At 33.6% G+C, this 14084-nt stretch overlaps 2 protein-coding genes across 2 annotated transcripts; one reads left to right on the top strand and one right to left on the bottom strand.

The window, feature by feature from the left end:
- Window positions 1-2702: 2702 nt before the first annotated feature.
- Window positions 2703-7556, bottom strand: HELRODRAFT_176035 (hypothetical protein; the record flags this gene model as incomplete). The annotated part of the gene is made up of 5 exons (XM_009023385.1): window positions 2703-2813; window positions 3626-3762; window positions 5405-5510; window positions 6654-6873; window positions 7498-7556. The coding sequence occupies 5 exons, from the start codon at window positions 7554-7556 to the stop codon at window positions 2703-2705; spliced, it is 633 nt and encodes a 210-aa protein (XP_009021633.1).
- Window positions 7557-7920: 364 nt separating this feature from the next.
- Window positions 7921-9140, top strand: HELRODRAFT_176034 (hypothetical protein; the record flags this gene model as incomplete). Its single annotated transcript, XM_009023384.1, has 2 exons — window positions 7921-8214; window positions 8991-9140. The coding sequence occupies 2 exons, from the start codon at window positions 7921-7923 to the stop codon at window positions 9138-9140; spliced, it is 444 nt and encodes a 147-aa protein (XP_009021632.1).
- Window positions 9141-14084: the final 4944 nt, after the last annotated feature.

Here is a 14084-nt window from a genome sequence, read left to right as displayed (position 1 = left end):
ATCATTCTCCATCTTCATCATCTGCATCCACGTCACAACAACAATGTTACCTTCGACATATGTGCGTCACCATCATCGTTATCGTCATCATTATCGTCATCCTCCTCTTCATCATCATCATGTCAACATCAATACATTTTAGATCATCATCATAAGTCACCAAGTAATTAATCACACAATAGCACAATCAATCAGCAAATGTACTTCATTGTTATCAACGATTTTCAAAACCGGCATCTTTCTTTTTATATTCGTACTACTATTACAGAAAAAACACACATACGCGCACATAAATAAATAAGCAAATAACCAGATAAATAAATAAACAGACAAACACACACACACACACACACATACACACACATATAATATATATAATATATATATATATATATATATATATATATATATATATATATAGAGAGAGAGAGAGAGAGAGAGAGAGAGACAGAGAGAGAGAGAGAAAAAGAGAGAGAAAAAAGAGAGAGAGAGAGAAAGAGAAAGAGAGAAAGATGGAAAAAGATGTAGGTACCTACAAAATAAAACAAGGATTATTTATCTAGCTCTAACAAAAGGACTAATTAAATATCCGTGTATGAACTTATACAGCATGCCGTAGAACACTATGAACAGACTCACAAACACACACACACATTCACAATCACACACCCACACCCACTGTTTTATGGAGCATCCTAGAATGAGCACAATGTCCTCTACAGATCCATACACCAGTACTTTCACGCGCCGCAGAGCATCAACACAAAGGGCCTTGAGGTCTAAACAACATTTATTCATATTTTTCTTTAAGCTGTCTTTGTATCTACGTACACGGTCAGTTGACCAAAAAAGACCTCCTTGGTAATTCTTGTGTCTGACATACGTATAAACATGACTCATTCAGCGAAACTGAGCTTAAAACAAAAACGAATTTTATACCCATTGTACCGCACTTTGCCAGAACCATTGTGTTTGTGACTTTGTCTTCCCACCTAATACCAGCAATCATACGCAGACACCTCATATGAAATCGTTCGAGCCCACGAATGTAGAACGTCCAGGCTTCGCAGCCATACAGCAGTGACGTGAGCACAACTGCTCTGTGTACTGCAATCTTGAGACCGTTCTCCATTTTCAATGACTCTCGCATGGAAGGGACAAACAATGGTAACTAATACTTTGGAACAACAAATTTTTGACAAGCCGCGCCAAATTGCTGACCTATCAACTGAATCAAATACCTTGGTCAAATACCTAAACCCTGTACGGTCCTCATTGCTCCTCAATAGGTTTTTCTTGCCGTTGTCTTGCAGTTAATATTATATCAGTTGTGCTGCGTCCGGCTCTAAATCCATATTGACCTTTTGGAAAGATTTATAGACCGTTGACGGGTAGCATCGGATAATTTTGTTTTACTCAATGCAACAATATCTATTTCAAAACGAGCAAGTTCACGCGTCACGATGGTTCATGCCAATCACTACTCTCCAACAATGTGCGAGCGTTCCATGCCGCAAGGTTCAGCATTTTTTAAAATTTATGAATATTTCTGCAGCAGAGAATAAATATCTAGTTAGCAACCTGCAAAATTGAATTAGTTTAAGGTCGAAAAGTTTTGTGAAAACAAGCCACACCCTTTTTCTACAAAGGCCGGTGTCAGCAGGCGCAATAAATTGCGACATGATGACTGATCAGTATGGACGCAGCAGTTTAGTTGGAACTGGGACCGAGTTGATGAGCAGAACCGTCTCTATAACAGACTGCAGGTGCTAGCAATTTGTTTTTGGGTTTACTCACATAGCCTTCCCCTGAATTTGCGTAGCTGCAAAGCAGCGGAAGTTTGAAGTCAGGGTTTTTCTTCTTCTAAGTGGATAGTCAGTCAAGGCTAACAAGCTCCATTTGCCCAGAACGACTGGTTATGGCGCCAGTTACTTGCCTTCGCCCTTTCCTGCTAGCTTCTTTATAGCTAATAAGAGAAGGCGCTCCTTAAATTGCTACGCCCCGTGAAGACCAAGAGTAGAACTTGATTGATTGAAGTGAGATACCTATTGCTAATGGGAGCATTTACTAAGAGATGGGAGTTCATTTTTTTATCCGAATTGCGTTTTTTCAGATCGCAACATTGTGTGCTTTAACTCAACGCTCTTCAAACCACCATCGACAATAATCCATAACTGCCGTCGCAGCTTTCGTCGTTTAAACTACACGTCATTCGAAAATGATTTAAACAGAGCATTTGATGATTTGCTCTCACAAGATTTGGAGGTCGATGAGTTTGCATCAGTTCTAAACTCAATTTTAAATAACATTGTCAAAAAACACGCACCAACCAAGCATTACTCATTTTGTGAGAGCTCTCATCCTGGTTATTCTTTATCCCAAAAAGCACTAGTTGCTAAAAAAAATTGTCGTCGTATAGAGCTTCACCACAAATATAAAATATTAGCGCTCAACTTCGTCAATTACAAAAATGCTAAACGTGCTGCTTGTGATTCCATTATGAGGTCTAGAATCGATTCTATTAAGAAAACTTTCCACAACTGAAGCAACTCTCGTGATTTCTGGCATTCTCTTAACAACATTCTTTACAAACGCTTAGATGATCATTTTTTTTATGCTGAATCACTTACTCTTTTTTGTCAACATTTTCAAGGATAAAATAAATTTTATTCATTAATCTATTGCTACAACAATTGCATTTTCTAACATTCCTTTTTCAAAACATAGACCTCTTCCTTTCTTTTTACTTTTTCAGCTGTCACATCAGAAGAAATCTGAAGCTCATCTACTCCTTGCCCACCAAAAACTCTCCTCTTGACATTATTCCAGTTTCTATTGTTAAAATACTTTCTCATCTTTTTGCTTCACTACTTTCTAAGCTCTGCAATCTTTCTCCCAAAAACAGCATTTTTCCAACTTCTTTTAAGATAGCTCAAATTCTACCTTTACTGAGAAAATCTAATCTTGATCCATCTGATCCTTCTAACTACCGTCCTATTTCCAACCTTTCAACATTTTTTAAATTATTTGAACGCATTGCCTTGAACAGGATTCTCATTTCATCTACTAAATTTTCTGTTTTTCAATCCGCTTACAGAAAATATTTTTTTACAGAAACATCCCTCTTTTATATTCACGACCAGCTTGTTAACATATGTGGAAACCAAAACTGTGCTGTCATGTTTAGCTTAGATCTTTCAGAAACCATTAATCATCAACCATTAATCATCAGATGCTTTTTGACAGACTTGAGGCAGAATGTGGCATCACGGGATCTGCCTTATCCTGATTTCAATCTTATCTTTCTAATCGTTCTCAATATATTAAACTTGGCTCCCACTCTTTTTCTAGCTTCACCTTATCTACTGAAGTTACCCAAGGGTCTGTCCTTGGTCCCATTCTTTTCACAACTTACACCTCTCCTATTTCTAATATCATTAACACTTTTGGCTTACTCTTTCATCAATACGCTGATGACACAAGTATAATAGCCAAAATTCCCACCTCTAATCATATATAATTCAACTTGCCGTATATACATACACATATATACATTTATATATATATATATATATATATATAAATATATATATATATATAAATATATATATATATAATAACTGACCACATTTATGAGTTGTATCATAGCCAATCCAAACTTGACGGTAACAGTTTCAGTGAGATTCTTGACAGGTCTGATGAGTGCATTGTAACCGTGAAGAAGGTGCTCAACCAGTCGAACTTCATCCTGGCTGCCCAAACCTGCAACGATCAAAATATATTTTTCTAAATTATTTAGTCAATGCAACATGTACATGTACTTTAACATGATGTGCTTTAAAAAGAAATCGCGCCGACAAAACGTTTGTCGACGAACTCGACGAAATGAACTTTAATTTATTTAGAACGATGCAAGCAAAGATGTGCACAACAAATAAAAACAAGTTGGTTTGAATATATTATTCTTTTTATCATTAAAATAAAACTTAATAAAACTGTAATTAAAATTTTTGTTTTCTATATAAAAAACAATGATAACGGTACATTACGAAATATTGAAGAACTAAACCAGAGCTGAAAATGCAGTGATATTTCTTAATAAGTATGTAAGACAACCTTCATTATATATATATATATATTTATTTATTTATTTAATTTTAAAAATTCAATATTAATATTCAAATTAAAAATATCAGAAAAACATACACTCATTCAAGCCGAAGAGCTTAAGCGTCAAACGTTAGGTAAAGCGCAAAATATGCGATTATCAGAAGATTATTGTGAAAAGAAGCTTGCTTATAGAATTTTATATGGTATTATAAAATTATTTTTTCATATTTTAAATTATTTATTCAAAAAAATAATAATTGTATTATTTTTAGCTGTCATAAATTCCATATTATTTTTCATTATTCCGAATTTTAAAAAGCGAAATGTGATGGCAACTCACAAAAACAGTGCAATACATTAACAACTGAAATAAATGAGTCTTTAATTTTTTCTTAAAATTAAGAATTTTAAAACTCGACATCTTTAACAGCTTTGCTAGGCTACTCAAGATATTTGCTCCAGACACTGCTATGCTTCTAGCTCCATCTGCAAATGCGTGAGAGTAACAACCATCAAATTACCATCAACAGATCATAAAAGTGTAACACCACATGCTGAGGCCGTTGATTCTGTTTGGAACTTATTAGTTAAACAATCTTGCACATTTTTATTAATTTTACATTATTATACATATTTAAATAAAATTCTTTTGATGAAAAAACAAGGTTGAAGATTTATAACACTCTTGCTAGGTTCAGAGGAATAAACACAACACAGATAAACGACGGATCACACAGGAAGCATGTGACAGGCGGGAGATCTTTTTGTCACATGCGGAACACTGGGCCATCAAATATAATAATAAACATATTCATTTAATTAATTAATTAATTATAGGGTAAAATGACTAATAATGTAAACCATAATAATAATACAGTCGCATTTTCTTATAACGAATTTCTATACAATGAAAATTTCTATATAACGAATTTCATGTCCCTTGAAATTTTACATATAAAACTGTTTCTAAACAACGAAATTAATTTTCAAAACCAAATTGTTAAAAATTTAAAGAAATATCCGACCAGCAAACATTCTTTTAATTGATATGAGCTTCTGTGTGTATGTACTTCCTTAACTTCCAAGTCTCATATTTACTGTTTATGGTCTTAGTATTCTAGTAATTTTGGCAAATTCTGCACTTATGGAAATGGAATCATCGTTGCATGGAACAAAGAATAAATTTCATTTCTAGATCTTTTTTCTTCAATTATACCATTAATTATTACTTTCTGTTATCAAAATAAATGATTAGGATGTTGTTTTTCATAAATATATAGCATATAAACAACACCTGTTGTGCAATATATAATTTTTCCCAAACAAATTCTACATAACAAAATTTTTATATAACGAATTTTTTTTTCTGGAACCATCGAATTAGTTATACAAAGGTACGACTGTATTTTTTTATTATAACATTTAAATTGATATCATTCTATCAATTAATCCAATTTCAGTAAAATAATTATTATAAATAATTCAAATCAATGATCTCAATCAAATAATTCAAATCAATCAAACAATTATCTCAATCCAATCAATCATTAATAATCTCAATAAAATCAATCATCTCAATCACATCAATTACACATTAATATCGTTGTAAGCTTTTCAGATTTTTTGCTATTGATCAGTTCAATTTGATTAATTAATCAGAAATCTAATGTTTTGGTCACTTAACAATGATTTTGTTGGTGAATAAATTGTGATGATTATTATTCAAGTTTATATCATTTAAAAAAAATATTTTTTCATCTTTTCATCACCAAACGTTGAAACTTTAGTGAAGACATGTGCTACTAAATATTGAAATAATTTGACATCTAGAAAAGTTAATTTCAAAAACGTTGTTATCTTTAAAGATTTTAAAAATATGTCTTCTGTAATTTGTGCTGCAGTTGTTTAATTTATTTCATAGTTTCACATTAACGTTATTTTTGGGGAAAGGAAATCGCTTTAAATGCTTTTGTTATATTTGAAGAGATTGAAAGAGAGAGGGAGAGAGAAAAATCTTTCCGTTGTGTTCTTCGTCACGCGCGTTATGCCAATAATCGTGCTTCGTTTATAATTGCTTGACCCGCACATTATCATGAGCACTCTGAAGATAGAGATGAAGATTACAGCTACCATCAACATTCTAATTGTCTTCATCCTTCTCTTCTGTCCTGTAATACATTCATAATACAAACAGAGCAATAGTCTACAGTATTTGTATTTATGAGTACGTATGTATTTGTGTATGTATGTATGTATGTGTTTATATATGTGTATGTGTATGTATGTATGTATGTATGTTAAAACCAAAACATGATGAGTGACACTGAACCGTCAAACATCAAGTAACAAATGGATTAACACTTTGATTTGTCGTTAATTGCACATGTCGGCATTCAGTTGGATATTTTCATGCACACAGACACGCAGGAACCGCTGCAACAAGCACGAAATGTGGTTAGTTGCGAAAAACAGTTCCCTGCTGTCGCCTGATCTGACGCTGATCATTTTACATATTGCCTTAAGAATTTAAGGGTGTTGGGGACCTTCGGGCCGAGAACCTCGATACATATTGGCAAGAATTCCATCGAGGGGAGGGCATTCCCATATTTTTTCATTTTCTCGTCCGCTGCCCTGGCCGCGGCCAAACCGCATTCTTTACTTGTCGGGTTTACATATCGTTCGGCAAGGGTGCCAGGGACCGTAACATCCCACGCCAAACATCTACCGGCTCTCCAAGGTATTAGTGTGCATCCGTCCGGGCGCCTACCATCATGCGCAGAAATGCTGGATGGTTCTTTGAGAACTGGGATTGAAGCGTTGGAGAAGAGCCGACAAATGTAGTCGTTTAATGCTGAGTGGCGTAGTTGACCGTACGCACGTCTAAATTTTGAACGAAGAATATAAAAAGATCTTTCAAAATTTGTTGTCTTCATGCGGCGACGACTTTTCCACCGCTCGTTTGTTAGCCATGTCCAGCGTTGCCAGCTGTGGGTGGTTGAAATCGTGGCTCAACACCTCTGTGGGCACCAGGCTTGACGACGAGTCTGTGAGATTTGTCATTGGCTTCAGACTTGGCCTGGTCATTCAGAATAAATACACGTGCCGATGTGGCGCTGGGGCGGACGAGTTTGGGCATCACGGTTTGGTTTGTCGCCCGGGTGGGGGCCGTCAACTACGCCACTGGGGGAAGAATATCGCGGCAACGAAAAAACCGGTGGACCAGGGAAGACTGCAGGTCGAGAGTGGCAGCGGCAGAAGAATTATAAACAACTGGAGCCAGCATGTATGTATGTATGTATGTTTTTTTTCCTTTTGAGGTAGGAAAATACATTTACGTATTTCCAGGCCACAGCCCTTGGATATGTCGGACTCGAAAAAATCCCATACCGACTAAAAACCTCCTCGACATCTGGCCCCTGTTTCCCCGTTGACCCGTCTTTAGGCATTACTACACAGGGAGAGGATCATAGCTATTTGCTTTTTCTTCTGTTAATATAATGTACCTTTTATGTACCGGGGCTGAGGTGATACTGCTACCGGGCGCATCTCCACCAGCGAATAGGAGAATGCTCGCTGATCTTCAGATCAGAGGGTAGGAACGAAATAAAATAGTTCCCGCGAACAAAACACACCCCAAATCAAGGCGTGCAGAAACCGTACCGAGAACTGAATGGCGCCAGGGAAATGGCGTCGCAAACGGTTCCCCTGGGGCACTAGGTCCAACCCCAGGTGTATTTAAGAGGCCTTGCTTCAGTAACCAGGGCTCTGCTGGAGTTGACACATATTTCCCGTGGTACTCATGGGACTAAAATGAAGACAACAAAACTTACTGGGAAAAATGGAAACATCATTGAGAACAGGGATCACGCTCAACAAGAAGCACTAGACACAAATGCTGAAATGAAGCGAATAATTAACTGGGAACAATTAAGCCAGCTTATTGATGGGCTATTGAATTTTGTTAAACCAAAATCAAATGTCCATAAAGAGATTAAAAGCAGGGCGACTAATATTGAGCAGAAAGACACAAACGATTCAAAATATATTGCCGGGTGCAGTGCTCTTTCCACCAACATCAAGGGTGCGAAACCAAGATGTATGTATGTAAGTATGTATGTATGTATGTACGTACGTACGCACGTATGTGTGTTTGTGTATGTGCGAGCCCATGAATGTCATCGTTAAAGTTTGCCGCTGTGTGGATGTAGAAGTTAATATTAATTATAAAGTTTGCCACTGTGTAGATGTAGAAGTTAATATTAATTCGTTATATTTTAACTACCGTAAACCATTTAGATATCAAACAATCGACATATAAACTTGTCATTCGTTCATTATTTTAATATCAATAAAAAATAAAATGCATGGAACAATTACATCGTTTAATGACTCTTCATTAAGAGAAGTGTGGGCTAAAGTTTTGTGGCATACTTATTTTTGGGGGGTTGGTTGATTTGTGACAGTTTGTGACACGGGAAAGGGGGGTCCTTCATAGACAGCCCCTTATTGTATCGACAGCTAAAGAAATGAAAAGTGATTGTTGTTAATTAAAAATATTTGTAGCAATTTTAAAAAGTACGAAACAAAAATAACAAATCGATAATGGTTTAAAAGATCATTTAGTGGTTATATATGAACAGTTCCAATTGTGCAATAAAATGTTTATAGGCATATTGGTATGCACATGTTTTTGTTTATGTTTGAAAGAAACTTTGTTATTTTCTAAATATATTTTTAACTGATCGATCTGAGCATTCAATTTTTGAATATAAAAGTTTTATCTTTTATTCTATTGAAAAAACGCTCCCCATCAAACTTCATTAGCATACTAAGCAAGAAAGAATTGAGAAAATGAAACATGAAATAAACTGCGTCGCCAGCATCACCACGCGAGTGCAGTTGCTTCATCAACGAACGGTTTAAGTGTAGAGATGTTTTTTGATCGGATCATTGAGCAGAGGAACGTAAAGCTATCAGACGCTCCGTCAGCAAACGTTTGCTACATGATCGAACAAACAGATATTGATTGAAAATTATTTTGACGTGAGGTGGCAGGTTATCAGCAGTACATCTGAGGTTAACATTAATTCCATCTGAGCCACAAATAATTATAAACATTTCTTTGCAAAGGTTTACCTTTTAATCTTATAATCATTAAATTCATAGTAATTGCTAAATGAGTTTTATAAAATTATCTGCTAAATAATTTGTCTGCGTTATATCAAGTTTTCATTCGTTAAACATTTCAGTAAACGTGTTTTAAAGGATGATGACGTGAGTAGAAATTTAAAAGTTGAGAAGATGGCAGCAGGTTCGTAGAAGGGAAGAGAGAGGATGAGCTGCGAGGGAGGATGTGCACGACCATGGCGAACAAATTGCCAGCAAATTCAATTATGACTCCTTTATGACGTCATCGTCGTCTCTTTAAAGCCAGAATGGTCCCTTTTATAATGGTTTATTATTTATCACTCCACTGCAGAACTCAGGTAATGTTGTTTTTATTGTTTGAAACTGAAGTGCTTAACATGAAGCACACCATAATTGCACAAATAGTTACACATACACCTCCAACGCACACACACACACACACACACACACACACACACACACACACACACACACACACACACACACACACATATATATATATATATATTAGGAAGAAGACCAAGTTCTATACAGTTATAATGATTGTCGGTGGTCTCAGATACAATCATGTAACTCCTATTTTGGAAAGTCTTCATTGGCTCACTGTTAAAAAAAGAATTACATACAAAATAGGCCTAATAATGTATAAAGCGTTACATGGTCTGTTACCAGGTTATCTGATCAATAAAATAGAAGAAAAATCCGTAATGATGAGTGGCATGAAGCTGAGGTCAGATGATAATATTTTGTTGGTTGTCCCGGATATCAATTTACAGATCGCGTCAAGAAATCTGGCTGTTTCAGGACCGGCTGTTTGGAACAGTTTGCCAAGATTTTTGAAATCTAAAGACTTGAAGCTGGATGATTTTAAGAAGAAATTGAAAACTTATTTATTTGCACTTTGATTTTGATTTTGAACTGTTTATTAATAACTGCCATTGTATACTGTTCTTTATTTTTTTTAATTGCTATGGATGGCGCTTTTGAGAACTTTTTGATTTTAATTGGCGCCTTATTAAGTGTTTTGATAATAATAATAATAATAATAATAATATATATATATATATATATATATATATCTGTGTGTGTATATATATAAGGGAAATTCAATTATTGATGAAAATCACAGCATGTTCGGCGTTAGTTAACACACAATTTAATTTTTCAATTTTTCTAACAGTTGACCGTAAATCATTTTCAAGTTTCTTTAGTTCAAAACCAAAATTTTTGTTTATTTTATGCATGATAGAAAAAAGCTTTTTTCGGTATTCCTATACCATTTTCGGTGTTCAAAATTATATGTTGTATTTGTGCCAAGATGCTCAAATATATATACTATGTCTCTACTCTGTTGATTCCTTGTTTGATTGAAGTGAATACTTAACGCTCATTTAATTAGTTTTAATATCTTCAATTTTATTAATTATAACACTTTTACTTGTTTTCATTATCGATGATTCCCCTGTTTCTAAATTTATTAGTAGGAAATATTCCAATTGCCCGTTGTTGAATATTTCTTATCGGAAAATGTTGTGTTTATTGGGCACAATCACAACGAATCAATTCGAATACCGAAGATGACATAGGAATACCGAAAAAAGCTTTCTGTTGTATCACGCATAAAATAAACAAAAATTTTGATTTTGAACTAAAAAAAAACTTGAAAATGATTTACGGTCAACCGAAAAAAAAATTGAAAAGTTAAACTGGAAGTTAACTAACGCCGAACATGCTATATATATATATATATATATATATATATATATATATATATATATATATATATATATATATATCAAAAATTCCACACTACTTTCAACATTGTTCAACTTTTTTATATTTCTTTTTAATTTATTAATTTCAGAGAAATTAGACATTTTATTGTTTCTTAAAAAATTTTTATTTGCAATTTGCAACTGTTCAAGCGTCAATAAAATTCTTAAGTGACTCAATTGATGAAAGATCGTTAAATGAAATCAACTTCATCAAAGAACGCCATCGAGACCATTGTTTTCAACGAATTAGGAAAAAACTTAGCAATTTATATCGCGGACCAGTTTTGTTGCCACAACACCAAGATCATTTCCTTAATCTTAGTAGCCATCAGTTGACAATAGATGAAAAACAATTTTTGAACCTCGGCTTAAATTGTCACCTCATAAAAAACAAACCACAAATAAATAAACATATTGAGATTGAGATGTTGATAAATGAAATTTGGAAACAAGAACAATTAGGAAATATTAAAGTAAATCAACAATTAGCCAATGAATTATTAAGTGAATCTAACAAAAGACGAAATTCGTGTAATAGCAAATTGTTGACGAACGAAATGAAAATTGCTGCTAAAAATTTAAAAACTAATAAAAATATAAAAATACTGAAAGCCGATAAATCTAATTTATACGTAATATTAGACAATAAAACTTATTTATCTAAGTTAAATGACATATTGAAAGATGAAACTAAATTTAAACTGATAACTAAAAATCCATCGCTTAAAACGAAAACTAACCAAATTATTCGACAAATCAATGCTAACTCAACAGAACATAAAATACCGCTATTAACTGGGGACTACAGACCAGGTTATATGTATGGTACTGTCAAAATTCACAAAACTGGCGACCCACTTCGTCCAATAATTAGTCAAATACCAACAGTCATATATAATGTAGCAAAATGGCTCAACAACATCCTAACTCCATGTATTCCAAATGAACATTGCATTTTTTCATCATCAGAATTTATTCACATCCTAAAAACTAGATCATCATCAGGCACATATCATCAATAGATGTGGAATCTCTTTTCACTAACGTTCCTGTTGATGCCACAATAGATATTATTTTAAACTATGTATATAATAGTGCTATGAATCCACTAAAAATTAAACCTCATCTGCTAAAAGTTACTTCAAATCTTCACAAAAGAAGCTTCTTTCTACACTCCTGATGGAAAAATGTATCAGCAGGTTAATGGTGTAGCCATGGGCTCCCCTCTAGGAGTGTTGTTTGCAAATTTCTACATGGGATATTTAGAAGAAACTGTTTTCCAAAAGAAACCACATCTCAAACCCGAAGTGTAGTAAGATATGTTGATGATACGTTCATTATAGTAGAAAATGAAAACAACTTGATGGACCTAATTGATGAATTTAAATCCAACTCAGTTCTTTCCTTTACTCATGAAATTGAAAATAATAAACAGCTACCATTTTTGGATGTCCTGATAACCAGAAATGACATTGGTTTTCAAACGCAAGTTTATGTAAATGACACCAATTTGAGATTTTGTCTTAACGGTAAAAGCGAGACCTCAGAACAATATAAAAATAGTGTTATATTTTCTTTGGTTAACAGAGCGTTTCAACATTGCTCTGATTATACACTCATCAACTCAGAATTATTAAGAATAAAAAAACTTCTCGTGAACAATAATTACTCTTTGAAACAAATTGATCAAGTCATAAATAGATTAACCAAAAAATATCATGAAAATAAGCACAATATATACATCAAAATAATGCAATTACCAACAACGTTCCAAACAACAATGAAACAGGAAGATAATGGCAACTCTCCCACCACGTTTATAACCTTTGAAATAAACAGCATCACAAGCCTACCCACAAACAGTAATAAAAATAACAACAACAATAACAACAACAGCAACAACAACAGCCGAATCATTAGAAATCAAATCAACAACAAAATGAATGACAAAAATAAGATAATATTTTACTACAAAAATACCTTTTCGAATGGCGTATAAAGAAGATGAAAGAATTTTAAAAGGAATAATACGCAGAAACGTAGTAGCGTCAAATCCAATTAATAAAGTTGTTCTTCGAATTTACTATCAAAATTTAAAAACATCCCAACTAATCATGAAAAATAATTGCCTTCCTGCAACTACTCAACTACAACAAAGTCATCTAGTATATGAATATAAATGCTCCGTCGGTGAATGTTCGCACCGCAACAATGCTTTATATATTGGAATGACAACTACCACATTGTCAAGACGTTTGACCATGCTTCTACAAGATGGAGCAATTAAACAACATTATCAACAACAGCATAACATCACTTTAACACGACAAATGTTAAATAACACGCAAATAGTTTATTGCAATAACAACATCACAAACCTAAAAATAGCTGAATCAATTTTCATACAAAACAAAAATCCCTCCATGAACATTCAAGTACAGTCTAACAACATTCTACCTTCAAATAGACTACTTAATAAAAACAACAATCATTATAATTATAACAACAACAATTACGACAACAGCAATAATTATAACAATGTTATCACCAACAATATTGATGATGTAAACAACAATCATACCAATAGTGACAACTTTAACAACAACATCAACAACACCAACAACAACATCAACAACAACATCAACAATAACAACAACAACAACAGTGCCAACACTGTAGATACCAACGCCACAACCCACAGCGCAAATATCACTTGCAAATGGAACATCATCACAAGAAGCAAGAAGAACCACAGCGATGATAATAATAATAATAATAACGTTAACAATAATAATAATAATAACGTTTTTAAATATTGTCAAAATAATATTAATAATATGTAGTTAATTAAATAAATTAATTCGCGCTTCTCGGCTGAGCGTTGATATTTACCTTAACAACTATAATATAAACAATCTTGCCGTTAAAATTTTTAAAAATCGCGTTTTATATTGTTTATAGTTATTAAAGTTATTTTATTGGTTTTCTGTTTTAATTAAATAATTTATATAAATTAATAATTACTTGTTCCTTTAAATCAAATATCTTACA

The sequence above is a fragment of the Helobdella robusta genome, assembly GCF_000326865.2.
Source record: "Helobdella robusta unplaced genomic scaffold HELROscaffold_36, whole genome shotgun sequence".
NCBI lineage: Eukaryota > Metazoa > Annelida > Clitellata > Rhynchobdellida > Glossiphoniidae > Helobdella > Helobdella robusta.
The sequence above is the reverse complement of the archived record's forward strand: the minus strand, read 5'-3'. Positions and strand labels throughout refer to the sequence as shown.